This window comes from Erythrolamprus reginae, chromosome 4 (assembly GCF_031021105.1).
Source record: "Erythrolamprus reginae isolate rEryReg1 chromosome 4, rEryReg1.hap1, whole genome shotgun sequence".
NCBI lineage: Eukaryota > Metazoa > Chordata > Lepidosauria > Squamata > Dipsadidae > Erythrolamprus > Erythrolamprus reginae.
This window is the reverse complement of record NC_091953.1, coordinates 78,191,372-78,207,619: the sequence shown is the minus strand read 5'-3', so window position 1 is coordinate 78,207,619 and position 16,248 is coordinate 78,191,372. Positions and strand designations below refer to the sequence as shown.

At 37.3% G+C, this 16,248-nt stretch overlaps 1 protein-coding gene across 1 annotated transcript in view; it reads left to right on the top strand.

Annotated features, from left to right (window-relative positions):
- ZFX (zinc finger protein X-linked) overlaps positions 1–14,590 on the top strand; it is a 29,032-nt gene extending 14,442 nt beyond the window's left edge. The window contains exons 4-8 of the mRNA XM_070750676.1: positions 2,537–2,680; positions 4,623–4,766; positions 4,850–4,984; positions 10,072–10,209; positions 10,995–14,590. Of these exons, the coding sequence (XP_070606777.1) occupies positions 2,537–2,680; positions 4,623–4,766; positions 4,850–4,984; positions 10,072–10,209; positions 10,995–12,181 (1,748 nt within the window). The 3' untranslated portion in view covers positions 12,182–14,590. The remainder of the gene's footprint in view (positions 1–2,536; positions 2,681–4,622; positions 4,767–4,849; positions 4,985–10,071; positions 10,210–10,994) is intronic.
- Positions 14,591–16,248: the final 1,658 nt, after the last annotated feature.

Here is a 16,248-nt window from a genome sequence, read left to right as displayed (position 1 = left end):
GGACCTTTCCATCTCCAAGCCATGGTGCATTCCGGACAATCGGGTATCCTTCAGCCAGGGGTCTGTCCTACACCCAGATCCCCAATGGTGGCACCTCACCGTCTGGTACTTGAGGGGATTCAATTTAAGGCACAATCATTGCCAGACAATGTCATAGACATGATTCAAGCGGCAGAGTGTGCCTTGACTACCAGGATTTATGGTGCCACCTGGTCTCCTTACTGTGAGTTCTGCTCCCAACACTGCTTTGATCCCTTACGGCCTTCCCTCAAACAAGTATTGGCCTTCCTACAAGCTGGGTTTGACAAAGGGCTTGCACTTAATAGTCTTCAGCGCCATGTCGCAACCCCCTCCAACATTATACATTTGGACAATTTCAGGTCCCTATATTATCATCCGTGTCCCCCGGATTTTCTATGTGGTGCTACCAACTTGCATCCACAGGTCATCCACCGATGTCCCACATGGGATTTACCACTTTTCCTTCAGGCCTTTACCAGTCCCCCATTTGAACTTCTGTGAACTGCTTCTTTGCAGTTTCTTTCCATTAAAATGACCAGGAGAGTGTGGAATTATCAGCATTCTCAGTCAGACAAGATCTCTACCCAATACATTCTTCCACCGGACACAGGAGATAGTTCTTCCTGATTTTTGTGCAGGAGCCTCGCATCCATGAGAACTCTGCTGGAATAAATTAGCCATGTGTCGGGCACTTAAACATTTTGTCTGCCAGACGCAGTCCTTCCAAAAGACTGAAGCTTTGTTCATCTCTTTTCTTCCTGCGACCATTGGACAAAAGGTGTCATTCCAGACAATCAGCCATTGGTTTCGATCCTGCCTAGCGGAGGAGTACCAAGCTCAATCTCGTCCAGTTCCACCAGGGATCATGGCACATTCCACACAAAGTGTGACCATCTTGGCAGCATGGGCAACACAAGTTTTGGTGGAAGACATTTGCCATGTGGCAACATAATCCTTGCCATCAACGTTCATCAGACATTATTGCCTTGATTCATTTGCATCATCAGAGGCTGCCTTTGGCAGATGAGTTCTCCAACGTGTTTGTGTTTCTCTTGCTCCCCTGGTCAAGCCTTCATCCTCCCTGTCCGATTAGCTTGAGTATATCCCATGTTGGACTCTCCTTAGCAGCATATTGGAGAAGTACCATTGAGTTACCTGAATGGTCTTCTCAATGCACTGCGTGGAGAGTCCAAGCCCACCTGGCCTGTTTGGTCCAGGGTCACAGTTTACATTGTGTTGTTTGTTCTTCCTGTTAATAAAGTTTTTATTGACTTTCGACTAGACCTTTGTTTAAAACTGACCTTCTAGGCAGTTTGTGGGCATTAACTAATTGAATATTTAAATTTAAAACTCAGTCCCTAGCAGCAGACTAGAGTTGAACCCATGTTGGACTCTCCATGCAACGCATCAAGAAAGTTCAGGTGTCAACGGTACTTTGTAAGTTGAATATGGTGAATGCATAAATTTAAACAAAATGCTAATGCTAACATGTATCAGAAGCTATGAATGAATTTCATTGGAATGGAAAGGAAAGTAGCATTTAATAAGTTAATGATACTGCATGGTGCTTCAGTGAATTGTGATAATGGAATAACTAACATTCAAAAATAATGCAATTGGACTGAAAAATTCTATTAAGAGACATGAATAGATGGTAAAAACAAAGTAAGCATAATTCATGCATACCTATCCAAAGGATTGATTGATAGATTTAAAACTCAGTCCCTAGCAGGGTGAAACATTGAGAAGCTGATTGAAGAAAATAAAATGGAATGAGGAGCAGACAATTAGGATTAGAGTTGGAGTTAGCATGTGTAGCAGGAGTTTGAGCATGAGTAGATGAGCGTTAGAGTGAGTAGTGAATATTGGGAAGAAAAGGAACAAGGGAAAATAGAATGACTGCAAGAACAAAGCCTTCTTGTAAAACATTAGAAAATTAATTTATTTCACAATAGAATTAATGGAAAGTGAACATCAAGAAAAAATGTTGAAATGTCTTGGGAAAAATGGAAGGAATTAAGTGAAGAGTTGTAGTAATAAGAAGTAAATATAATGATTTCTGTATAGAGAAAAAACAATTGTAAAAATGCAATAAAAATACAAGAAATGATTATGAGTAAAAGACAGAAAATGCAGACAGATTTGAAATAAAATCAGTTTGGGGATTGAAGAAGTTAAACAAGAATTCTTTTAATTGGACTTAACAATAAAATTCATGCAATAATTTGGAATAAAATTCAAAGGAAGACTGAAAAATTTAGCAAGTATGGTGCAGCATTTTGCTAAGCAGGTTGGATACCCACCAGATTTCTGTTTAATGGGTATTGAAAAATATATGAACATGAGGAAGAAAGGTCCCCCCCCCAAGTTTATTGTATAATTGTTGACTTAAAGAAGGAATATGCAATTGAAAGGAAAAATAATAGTGTGGGTTTAATTGTATAAACACATAAGAAATGCTTGTAATTTATGTTAGAGGAATGCTATTGTGGTAATATTGTTTATTTTCTTGTAGTGGATGATGCTGTCAAAACAGAAGCTGACAATTCTGTTGACCTTAAATCTGAGTCAGAAAGTGATCAATGTAAAATGGATGGAATTTGCTCAGAAGTCATCAAAGTCTACATCTTCAAAGCTGATCCTGGAGAAGATGACATAGGTGAGGTTTTCTTTAAAAAAAGAAAATGTTTTGGTGCTTGGAGGTCTCAAGATAAAAACTGAATCCTCAAGAAATGGTAAGGGCTGGAAAGAAACACTTGGAGCAAGTAAAGCAATTAAAAAAAACCCTACAAAGACAGGGTTTGGAAAATATTCCTCACAGAGAGTAACATTGAAAGATCTTTGAAGCTGGTAAAAGCTGGGAACATTGTTAGCACCTGGTTAGGGCTGGAAAGAAATTTCTTCGGAGCAAGTTAGAGTAATGGGAAAAAACCCTGCAAAGACTTAGGGCTTAAAACATTCTTCACAGAGAGAAACAATGAAATAGCTTGGGAACATTAATAGCACCTAGTTAGGGCTGGAAAGAAACATTTGGAGCAAATAGAGAATGGAGGGGATCAAAGACGGGGTTTGGAAAGCATTCTTTGCAGAAATAGCAATGAAAGAGCTTGCAAGTGGTAAGAGGTGGGAACATTGTTTGCGCCTGGTTAGTGCGGGAAAGAAACGTCTGAGCAAGTTGGAGTTAATGGGGAAAACCCTGCAAAGACTTAGAGCTTGAAAATCGAGTCCCAGCTAATGTTCACTCATGTAAAGAAAAGGTTTTGAACTTTTGGAAAGAACTGTGGAGAAAACCCAGTGAAATACAACAAAACTGCCTTCTGGATCAAAGATATTTAACAACAAACAACAGTGAACTTCAACTCCCAGAATACCTTCTCCAGTCATGCTAGCTCAGGAATGGGAGTTGAAATCCACAAGTCTTAAACTTGCCAAGTTTGAAGACCCTTGCACCACTAACCCAGGGGTCTTCAAACTTGACAGCTTTAAGACTAGTGGACTTCAATTCCCAGAATTCCTCCTCCAGTCATGCTAGATGGGGTAATTAGAAGGCAAAAACCCTCTTTTAGGGAGGGAAAGGTACGTCTTATACTCCAAAAAATACGGTAATTTAGATAATTGTCAAGAATTATATATACCTAATGTTGCATATCCTAACCACGGCAGGAATAGCATATGCTCAGAAATGGAAAAGTAAAGATGTCCCTACAGAAGAAGAAATTCTATTTAAAATTTTATCATGCGCAGAGATGGACAAACTGACATTAGAGCTGAAGAACAAATTGGACACAGATTATTTTGAAACCTGGAATAAAGTATATATAACTGGATGGAAAAAAGTAGAACCAGGATCACATGTCAGCGAGTATGATGTAGAGGTTCAAAACTATTTCAAATTTTGATAGTTATTGGAAAAATTAATGGGGGGGGGTAACAGTTAATGTATATACTAGATAGTCCAGTATGTACATTTTCCCCGTCTTTATTGTGTTGTATTGTGTGTATATTACATTTTTAATTGTATTATAAATAAAAACACTTTTAAAAGAAAAAGAAATTACAGCTTTCTGCAAATAACAGCAACGGAACTGCGAAAAACTGTGCTACCCAGAACATCGTATATTTTAAGAAGATATTTAGTTGATAACTAGGATGCTGGCAGCAACCTGTATCAACCATTAACACCAGTCAGTGGCGTTTGTGACACTTTTATAAATGTTCAGTTGACTGAGTTTCATGTTTAATGAACATGATACAGATATATATATAAATATATAAATATAAATATATATACACACACAGAGGTGGGGGAGGTAGATTAAACTTTGGTCAGTTATCTCACTTTGTAAAAATACACATTATTCCCTTAGTTTATGATTCTATATCCATTGACTAAGTTAATATAATGAAGATTATATTTCAATAGGATTTTCATAATATCCCTCTTGCTTTACTCAGTTCTTTCTAGATGTCTAGTTGACAAAAGCTTCTCTCATACCTTTTAAAAATTTGTGTTACTGTATTTTTTCCAGTTTCTTTAATTTGAACCATAATGTAATTGAAGCATATTCTTACAAAAATATTGATAATTCTTTTTAACATAGGAGGCACAGTAGACATTGTGGAAAGTGAATCTGAAAATGACCATAGTGAAACTTTAATGAACCAAAATAGCAGTATTCGCATTCCAAGAGAAAAAATGGTCTATATGACAGTAAATGATTCTCAGCATGAAGATGAAGATTTAAGTAAGTATGTGACCTTCATTTGGGTTAAAAAAATTTAAGGTTTTTTAAAATATAGAAAATACATAACATGTTTCTTTTATTAGATGTCGCTGAAATTGCTGATGAAGTCTATATGGAAGTGATAGTAGGAGAGGAAGATGCAGCAGCGACTCATGAACAGCAAATTGATGACAGTGAAATCAAAAGCTTTATGCCAATAGCTTGGGCAGCAGCTTATGGTAGGTTATTACTCCTAAAAATTAAAGCTTACCTAGTAAGGATATTTGGTTTCTGGTCTTCTGTATTCAGAAAATTAAAGTAATCTTTCTGGGATGGTCTTCAGTATTTCTGCCAGGATTTACATATAAGAGTACATATATATTATTTGATTCTTTATTGAAATGATGTATGGTTCATTTCAAACTCTAAAGGAATTAAGAAGAAAATTGTAATAACAAATCAGCTCTATTTCTATTATAATTAGAATAGTAGTAAAATAAAAAGCAATGTATATCTTTTTTAAAAAATCTTTAAAAATAGATAATTTATTTAACTTTAAAGAGAAGGAGAATTTTTTCAAATCTTGAGATTTGGCATTTGTTAATTTTACTCAATATTTTTAATCAGATAAATAAAGGCAAAGTTTACAGACTACTTATAAAATTTAGATTTTTGTTGTGTTAATTATGCTTATTTTCTTTGGAACTTCCAGCCTAGGTCCATTTCTTTTAGATGCATCAGTGTGGAATATATTTTTATACTCTCATCCCATAAGAGTAGAGGGTTGCTAGTTGACTTACAATCAGCCATATGGCTGCAATATTTACAGTGGCCTGGAAAAAATAGACTCTGGAAATGGGATTCAATGGTGTCTCTTTGCCAAGAGCATCTATCTTTTACAGTATTCTTTCTAGCTGTGTGATCGTCATGATGTGATTAATTTCATGCCGTGAATATATATGTATAATACTTGAGGCTCTTTCCATTGCCAGATATAGATATTTATTTATTTTATTTCTGTTATGCATTCAATTTTTTATGCCGCCCTTCTCCTTAGACTCAGGGCTGCTTACAATATGTTAGCAATAGCACTTTTTAACAGAGCCAGCATACTGCCCCCACAATCTGGGTCCTCATTTTACCCTCCTCAGAAGGATGGAAGGCTGAATTAACCTTAAGCTGGTGATGAGATTTGAACCGCTGACACCACCTCAGCTCATACAGGTGATATACAGGTGAAACTCAAAACATTTGAATATTGTGCAAAAGTTAATTTATTTCAGTAATGCAACTTAAAAGGTGAAACATAATATATGAGAGGGTCTCATTACATGCAAGGCAAGATAATTCAAGCCGTGATTTGTCATAATTGTGATGATTATGGGGTACAGCTCATGAAAACCCCAAATCCACCATCTCAGAAAATTAGAATATCACATGCAATCAATAAAACAGGGATTGTACATAGAACAATATTGGACTTCTGAAAAGTATAAGCCTGCATATGTACTCAGTACTTTGTTTGGGCCGCTTTTGCAGCAATTACTCTCTTGATGTGGCGTGGTATGGAAGCTATCAGTTTGTGGCACTGCTGAGGTGTTATGGAAGACCAGGATACTTGAACTATCATGGCTTGAACTATCATGCCTTGCATGTAATGAGTCTCTCTCATACCGTATATACTCGAGTATAAGTCGCTCTGACTATAAGTCGAGGCCCCTACTTTTGCCACAAAAATTGGGGTAAATTTATTGACCCGTGTATAAGTCGAGGATGGAAAATGCAGCGGCTACTGGTAACTTATTAAAATGGAAACCAATAAAATTACATCAATTGAGGCATCAGTAGGGTAAATGTTTTAGAATATTTATTTCAAAGAAAACCAGTAAACTAGCTCTGTAAGTTTAAAAGAGGGTAAACAGGTATATGTACCCCAAGGCAGTATAGGCAAAAAAATTGCAAGTACTGTACTTACCTCAATCCCTCACTGCTCCTGTTGGTTTGGGTTAGGTTTAGGATATTTGGCCTCTCCTTGCCTCAAAGAGATACAATTTCCCTCTCTATTTACTATTACTGAACATCCAAAATATACTATTTAATTCTATGTATATATGCCATATGTATACATACATATTACACACAGGCACACAAAAATATACCGTACATTGTTTACTATATAAACTGTATATGTACGGTATATTTACAGAGAGAGAGAGAGAGGGAGGGAGCTCTTGTAAAATTACCGGTATACTGTATACGGTACATTCAACCTCACTTACTGTAATAGGAAAAACAAACCCAGAGTCCACTTTCTGCCACACATTTAACCATAACTAGAACATTACACATATGGTACCTTCAGATGTACCAGTACTTCCCTAGCTTGCACATCACTGTTAGAGCTAGGAAATGCCATGGATTGAGTAAAATGTGGTGATTCTCACTGAACAACGCTTTTGTTTAACAACCACAATTTTGGGCTCAATTGTGGTCATAGGTCTGTCTTTCTTTCTTTCTTTCTGTCTCTCTCTCCTTCTTTTCTTCCTTCTTCCCCCCTTTCTTTTCCTGTCTGCCTATCTTCTTTCCTTCTTCAGTCCCTTCCCTCCCTCCCTTTCCTTTTTTGTCTTTTTTCCTTCCTACCATCTTTCTTTGTCTCTCTTCCTTTCTACCATCTTTTTTTTCTTTCTTTCTGTCTTCCTTCTTTCCTAACTCCTACCTTCCTTCCCTCTCTCCCTCCCTCTTTCCTTGCCGCCCAACTCCAACAGGACTCTAGATTCTCCCTTCTTAACCGGGCAGTTGCTGCTTTTTTGCTGTTTAGCGCTCGAACGCTGCGCTAAACAGAAAGAAGCGGCAACTGCCCGGTTAAGAAGGGAGAATCCACCCCCTAGCCAAACGGCTTTTTTACTGTTTAGCGCAGCGTTCGAGCGCTAAACAGGAAAAAAGCCGTTTGGCTAGGGGGTGGATTCTCTCTTCTTAACCGGGCAGTTGCCGCTTCTTTCTGTTTAGCGCAGCGTTCGAGCGCTAAACAGCAAAAAAGCAGCAACTGCCCGGTTAAGAAGGGAGAATCCCCCCCCTAGCCAAACGGCTTTTTTCCTGTTTAGCGCTCGAATGCTGCGCTAAACAGTAAAAAAAGCCGTTTGGCTAGGGGGTGGATTCTCCCTTCTTAACCGGGCAGTTTCCGCTTCTTTCTGTTTAGCGCAGTGTTCGAGCGTTAACAGCAAAAAAGCGGCAACTGCCCGGTTAAGAAGGGAGAATCCCCCCCCAGCCAAACGGCTTTTTTCCTGTTTAGCGCTCGAACGCTGCGCTAAACAGTAAAAAAGCCGTTTGGCTAGGGGGTGGATTCTCCCTTCTTAACCGGGCAGTTGCCGCTTCTTTCTGTTTAGCGCAGCGTTCGAGCGCTAAACAGCAAAAAAGCGCCAACTGCCCGGTTAAGAAGGGAGAATCCACCCCCTAGCCAAACAGCTTTTTTCCTGTTTAGCGCTCGAACACTGCGCTAAACAGTTAAAAAGCCGTTTGGCTAGGGGGTGGATTCTCCCTTCTTAACCGGGCAGTTGCCGCTTCTTTCTGTTTAGCGCAGCGTTCGAGCGCTAAACAGCAAAAAAGCGGCAACTGCCCGGTTAAGAAGGGAGAATCCCCCCCCTAGCCAAACGGCTTTTTTCCTGTTTAGCGCTCGAACGCTGCGCTAAACAGTAAAAAAGCCGTTTGGCTAGGGGGTGGATTCTCTCTTCTTAACCGGGCAGTTGCCGCTTCTTTCTGTTTAGCGCAGCGTTCGAGCGCTAAACAGCAAAAAAGCAGCAACTGCCCGGTTAAGAAGGGAGAATCCCCCCCCCTAGCCAAACGGCTTTTTTCCTGTTTAGCGCTCGAACGCTGCGCTAAACAGTAAAAAAAGCCGTTTGGCTAGGGGGTGGATTCTCCCTTCTTAACCGGGCAGTTGCCGCTTCTTTCTGTTTAGCGCAGTGTTCGAGCGCTAAACAGCCAAAAAGCGCCAACTGCCCGGTTAAGAAGGGAGAATCCACCCCCTAGCAAAACGGCTTTTTTCCTGTTTAGCGCTCGAACGCTGCGCTAAACAGTAAAAAAGCCGTTTGGCTAGGGGGTGGATTCTCCCTTCTTAACCGGGCAGTTGCCGCTTCTTTCAAGCTGAAAGACGGCTGTCTTTCCCTAAGCCGCTTGCGCCCTCTTGTGGTGACCTGTCAGTCACCCGAGTATAAGTCGAGGTCGGGTTTTTCAGCCCATTTTTGGGCTAAAAAACTCGACTTATACTCGAGTGTATACGGTATATTATGTTTCACTTTTTAAGATGCATTACTGAAATAAATTAACTTTTACATGATATTCTAATTTTTCAGGTTTCACCTGTATATTGGCAAAAAGCTACATGTGAATACCTTATTTTTGGAGTATAAGACGCACCTTAGTTTTGCGGAAGAAAATGGGGGGGGGGAAATATGAGTACCAGGTATTCATCTGGCTAGCGTCCTTAGTCTGGTCAGCTTCAGCACATTATTTTCTCCCCTGGTTAAAGCATTAAAAAAAACTTTATTCTGAGCCAATAACAATGAAAGAGCTTCCAAGCCAGTAAAAGCTGGGAACATTGTTAGCAGCTGGGTAGGACTGGAAAGAAGCATTTGGAGCATGTTAGACCAAAGGTAAAAAAAAAAAAAACCTGCAAAGACTTAGGGCTTGGAAAACATTCTTCACAGAGAGAAACAATGAAATAGCTTGGGAACATTAATAGCACCTGGTTAGGGCTGGAAAGAAACATCTGGAGCCAGTAAAGCAATGAAAAAACAACCCACAAAGACAGGGTTTGGAAAACATTCTTCTTCTTAGAGAGTAACAATGAAAGAGCTTGCAAGCCGGTAAAAGCTGGGAACATTGTTAGCACCTGGTTAGGGCTGGAAATAAACTTCTTCGGAGCAAGTTAGAGTAATGGGAAAAAAAACCCTGCAAAGACTTAGGGCTTGGAAAACATTCTTCACAGAGAGAAACAATGAAAGAGCCTGCAAGATAAGAGCTGGGAAGATTGGTAGCAGCTAGTTAGGGCTGGGGAGAAAAAGCTACATTCAGAGTATAAGACACACCCTAATTATCAGCCTCTTTTAGGAGGAAAAGGGTGTGTCTTATACACCAAAAATACGGTAATTCACTGGCTTGATTTTTTAAATCTAAATCTTGCTTACTGTCTTTGTTGACTACAAAGATATCACAATATATTTATTAACACAAAGAGCTGATTATTCAGGCTTGCTTTTTTAAAATGTAAAGATCATATTCAAAGATAGTATGTGGACTAATACGTAGGATGCTACATTCTGATCCACACTAGGAAATAATGATGCAGTTGAAAACCGAAATGGAACTGCAAGTGCCCTCTTGCACATAGATGAGTCTTCTGGTCTTGGAAGGCTAACAAAACAAAAACCAAAGAAAAGGAGAAGACTTGAATCCAGACAATATCAAACAGGTAATAACTCAGTTTCCATTTGCTTGAAAATAGAATTGGAAATCCATTCTCCATTAGCATTTTTAAAAGCACAGCCATCAATCTCTATATATTCCTGGTGGGAGTTTGTGTAATATTGCTGCTTTATTGGGATTGTAGAATAGTAGACTTATTTCTCATTTAAATTGACATACTATCTTCAACGTCTGTCTTGATGGATGTTTTGCCTCAACACTCAGGCACATGTGTATACCTGTGTATATGTTCTTTTGGAGAGTATTATCTTCAAACATGCCAGACATGAGTCATTTCTTGAAAATATATCTAACAAGATTCCTTTGAGAGAATGTAGATGTTCCATAAGGTTAATTTGTCTTGAAAATATAACTATTCTCACAAAATTCTTTTGAGGGAATGCAGATATTGCAGTTGCTGACATGTCAAGATATTCCTTTCCATAGGGTTAATTTGTCTAATTAAGTGATATGTTGGCTCTTAACATTGCTTCCAATTATTGAAATTCTGTAAGCCATATATCTATTAGAAGATTTTTAATTTTGAGGGAGAAAGCTGATATATCATTGTAATTACTTCTTGACAGTTAACTGATCTGAAATTAATTTGTAATTCCAGTAGTGTTCAGGATGTTGATATCGTAGGTGTTTCAATGTAAAACTTAAGTATCTGCTTTACTTTGCTACTAAAACTAATAGAAACTTAAAATGTATAACTTCTGTGCAATTATGCTAGTGCTTGCCAGGTATTTAGTAGATGCCTTTTTTCCCCTTTTTTCTTTTATCATGCAGCCATAATTATTGGGCCTGATGGCCATCCTTTGACTGTCTACCCTTGTATGATTTGCGGAAAGAAATTTAAATCCAGAGGCTTCTTGAAAAGGCACATGAAAAATCACCCAGAGCACCTTCTTGCTAAGAAAAAATATCGATGCACTGATTGTGATTACACTACAAATAAAAAGTTAAGTCTGCATAATCACCTTGAAAGCCACAAGCTTACTACCAAGACTGAGAAACTAATTGAATGTGATGAATGTGGGAAAAGTTTCTCTCATGCAGGAGCTTTGTTTACACATAAGATGGTGCACAGGGACAAAGCAGCAAACAAAATGCACAAGTGCAAATTCTGTGAGTATGAAACAGCAGAACAGGGATTACTGAATCGTCACCTTCTAGCTGTACACAGCAAAAACTTTCCTCATATTTGTGTGGAATGTGGAAAAGGATTTCGGCATCCATCAGAGCTCAAGAAACATATGCGAATTCATACTGGTGAAAAGCCCTATCAATGCCAATATTGTGAATATAGATCGGCTGACTCTTCTAACCTGAAAACCCATGTAAAGACTAGGCATAGTAAAGAAATGCCATTCAAGTGTGACATTTGTTTTCAAATATTTTCTGATACCAAAGAGCTGCAACAGCACATTCTTATGCATCAAGAAAGCAAAACACACCAGTGTCTGCACTGTGATCACAAAAGCTCAAACTCAAGTGATTTAAAAAGACATATAATTTCTGTTCACACAAAGGACTATCCCCACAAGTGTGACATGTGTGATAAAGGCTTTCATAGGCCTTCAGAACTGAAAAAACATGTTGCAGTGCACAAAGGGAAAAAGCTGCACCAGTGCAGACATTGTGACTTTAAAATTGCAGATCCATTTGTTCTGAGTCGTCATATTCTCTCAGTCCACACAAAAGATCTTCCGTTCAGATGCAAGAGGTGTAAGAAAGGATTCAAGCTGCAAATGGAACTCAAAAAACATATGAAAACACACAGTGGTAGAAAAGTTTATCAGTGTGAGTACTGTGAATATAGCACTACAGATGCCTCAGGTTTCAAGCGGCATGTTATTTCCATTCATACAAAAGACTATCCTCACCGTTGTGAATTCTGTAAAAAAGGGTTTCGAAGGCCTTCAGAGAAGAATCAACACATTCTCCGGCATCATAAAGACATTGGGTTACCATGATGATTCACAGATAGGGATTTGGGAAGGGTTTAAAAGATTTGCTTTTTAGGCAGTCATTGTGTTTTAAAGCAGATCTTATAAATGAAATACTGCGCATTTGATTTAGTGCTGTATACAGATAGGAATATTGCTTCTAGTTGACTTTTATATATTTTGTTCATTAGTGTGTTCTGAATTATCTTTCGTTTGTTTAATAAATGAGGAAAGATGGCAACAATAAAGTTGCGTTTAATAAAGTAAACTTTGTCTTATACTGAATTTTTCAATTACATTAATTCTCAAAAATGTTTGCCTGCCATGCCAATTCAGTTTTGATATAAATTACATTTCTAATTTGCTCAAAGATGTCATGGGCTGTTCAAAAATCAGAGCAGAATGAATATCAAAATACTGCATTGTACAATAGGATCCACTTGATTATCCCATTGGTATTTAAGGAACTAACTACATTCATTTGAGTGGTTATTTAACTTTTTTCCAATACTGAAGTTATTTCTCTATAGTACTGAATACTTCCATAATGTAAGAAATACATTGGTTGCTGGGAGCATTTATTTTCAATAGGGTGATTTTTTTTAAAAAAAACTTGAAGCACTTGTGCATTAAGTATTCATTATCTGCTTCTCTGCTTTTTTGTTCTATATTGCAAAATGTAATTGTATTTTTGAAACATATTGTTTCCGTTGTTGACAACAGATATTCAATTGACTATTGCTAGGTTTATTCCAAATTAAATGCAGTTTTATTACAAGACTCTAACTATGAAATTTTTGGTTTGGTCTCATTTTTATCTTCCTGGATATTTGGATAGCTTTCAAAGATAAACCATCTGGAGAGAACAGGTGGAGGAATAAACAATAGAACCAAGTCATTTTAAAGAAACATTTATTTTCTTACAGTTTTAAAATCTTTTTTCTTCTGTTAGGGATACAGAATTTTACTTTCCAAAATAATTTCAGGAGGAAGGAATTAGACCTTCATGCCTATGACTATTAAGCATTTAATTCCCATTATTTCTGTCCATTTATACACTTATGGACATATGTTGAGTGACCACTGTCTGCTTTAAAATCGTTGCTAAGTTAAAGCTTCTTCAGTCTATTTCACAGTAAACATTTCATTAGTTTATAATAAAGCATGCTGGAAATTTGATGAATAAAAACATTTCAAGTGAAATCAAAGCTAATATTTTAAAATGTGATATTCTGACTATGTTCTCTTAGCTTGCTTTTTCTCATCTGTCCTCCCTAACTTTGGTTCCCAGAATTAATTGATCAAATGTATTGAAAGTGAACAAACGTTTAAGCATTTTGCCCCATGCTTTCCCATGTCTCCCCCCTCCTTTCCTGTCATCAGAAACATAAGGATTCAAAGTCATCAGTTTTATACCATATATTACATTGTCAGAGATTATAATGTGTGTACGTACATTCTGTCACATAGCTCAATATTCCCTGGGTGATTCATTTTAATATAAAATTAAAATTATAATACAAATAGTTGTGATGAAAACAAAAAAGCTTAATGTTAACATCTTATTTTGTATGAATTGTAAGATGTATATGGAATTATGTTTGTTTCTGACTTTTAAATGTGTATGAACTGTTGCATGTTCACCAAATTCTTAGAAAATATTGATAAAAGTTATTATCGAGCAAGCTCTTGAGCTCTAAATCACACACAGTGTGCACATTATACTGTCATAAAGTAAATGGAACATGTGAAATTGTGTGGATCCATTTAAAGCTTTTGCATTGTGGTGATAACTATTGCAGGGTTGAGGTCTAAAAGCACTTCAGTTTATTAAAGCAAGCGTTTTTAAGATCCAACAGTTATCCATGGAATATAGGTGTGCCATTTTTTTATTGAAGGTCCTACATAGATTCCTTTGCACACAATTTTGAAGCTATTAAGATCTATTAACTTTTGTCATATTCAGAGTTATTACCGGGAACATTACCATGCTGGAATATTTTTAACAAATTTGATTACTTCCTATTTCTTTAATACCACCTGGAATCATAAATACATACGTTGAAGCATAATTTTTGCAATGTGGAAAAAGCAATTAAGAATTTATCAGTTGAGTGGATTTTGCACAATGTAACTGTATAAAAAACAAATGAAAACTAGTTATTGTTAATGTACTGACATTAGTTATAAACTAGTTTTATTTGATTAGCAAACACTATAAATTAATGTTGAAGTTTCATGTTTTAAAACGGTACATTAAAAGTATGTAATATAAATAATTGTTCTGTAAAATGCTTGTTAAGTACTTGATGTTCTTCCCTCTTGTACACTCTGTAAAAATTAAAAAGCAAATTACATAGACTTATATATAGGGATGTGTGGCGTAATGTGTACTTGATAATGTGAAAAAATAAAATCAAATTATTTTCCTGTTAATTATGTTTCATTTGCTACATAACTGTTTTCACCAATACTTCACACTACTTTAGCAATACAACTTTAAAATTCAGTTCTGTAATTACTGTACTTCCATGGAATACTGAGAGGTGCCTGAAAGTGAACCTGGAAACCTTCCTCTCTTCAGGAAACATGCTCATACAGTGAAGTTGGTGGCCTCACAAACTATTCCTGTTTGGATTCAGTCAATTCCCTCCCTTCTGTGAAATGAATTATGTCTGTGTATAATGAAAATGATTCTGCTGCTGGGAACAATAGCTGAGATCTCAGCTGACTCCTCTTTTCAAAAAGGTGAGTATGTGTTCTATAGGTCAAAAATACAAATGGAACTCCCCTAGAACTATTACTATGCTAATTTATCAGATTCTTATCCAGCTGCAAAGGTGAAGCCGGTTTCAATTCATCCAAGCTACTTTAGGGGCCTAGAAAGGGCACAGTAATGAGTTCTACAGCAGCACACTGGAAGGATTTGGGTCAGCTTTAAGATCCAACAACCTCTTAGGAATGTTGTTCAATTTGAGAAAAAAGTCTGCAGACCTCTGCTTGCTTTGGGGGGTCACACTGGCTGGCGTCATTCCAGATGAGTGAATCTGGCTTCAGAAGGCTCAGATTTATTTGTTAGATAAGTAAAAGCTGGCAGTTGAAAGATACAACTTGAGCTGCTTATCTCTCTGTTCTGTTCTCTTTTGTTATGGACATAGAAAAAGAGGACCATGTTCATATGCCTTTATATTAAACTATATAGAATTGGAATTGATGGTCAAACAATATGAATGGTAATTTCTTCAACTTTAAAAGGAGATGTGAAACAAAATGTTATTAAAAGGCAAGAGAATCAGATATTTAAGTACAGTCTATTAGATTTTTGTATTCTGAGTCTTACCAATAGATGGCATTGGGGTATAAGACCTGAAGGAAGTTCAATATTGTGTTGTATTTCTTAAATACTAAAAAATGGAAAGGTTTGCTTGCAAATAAAAGTTAATGCTTTTGTGCTATAGTAATGGGGGCTGGAATTTAATATTTAATTCAAAGAATTAAATGTGCGGGTGGCATTTCTTTGGAGGGAGTTTTGTGGAAAGGAAATCTAAACAACAGATATGTCAGTTGAAAATTGGCAGATTCAGAATTCATGTCAAGTTTAATTTAATTTATTAATTTATTAGATTTGTACGCCGCCCCTCTCCGAAGAGTTAGCAACAGTGGTTGGGATAGTTAGGAATAAAACACAGATGCACGCATCCATACACAGCAGCTGAGAGTGGTGTGATAAAGAGGCAGAATGGTATCTTAGAAACCATGAAGGACCCACCGCTGGAAGATTCTGGTCTGAGCATTGGGGTGAAGGCATGTTGACTGCTAATTATTTAATCAATAGGCTGTGGAGTTTCTCCATTAATTATACTCCATATACAGTGCTATATAGGAGAAAGCCATCTCTGGCACATTTAAGAGGTTTTGGAAGCAATGTGTGGGCACATATTCCAAAAACAATGAGGAGAAATGGACAACCAAAGGCTAGAAAACTCAGGTTTACAAGCTATGAGCCTGACTCAAAGAGCTATCGCTTTAGCAATGTGAGCAAAAGAATAGTGATTTCTAGGTCTGCTAGCTTTGCAGAGCAAAATTAGAAAAGA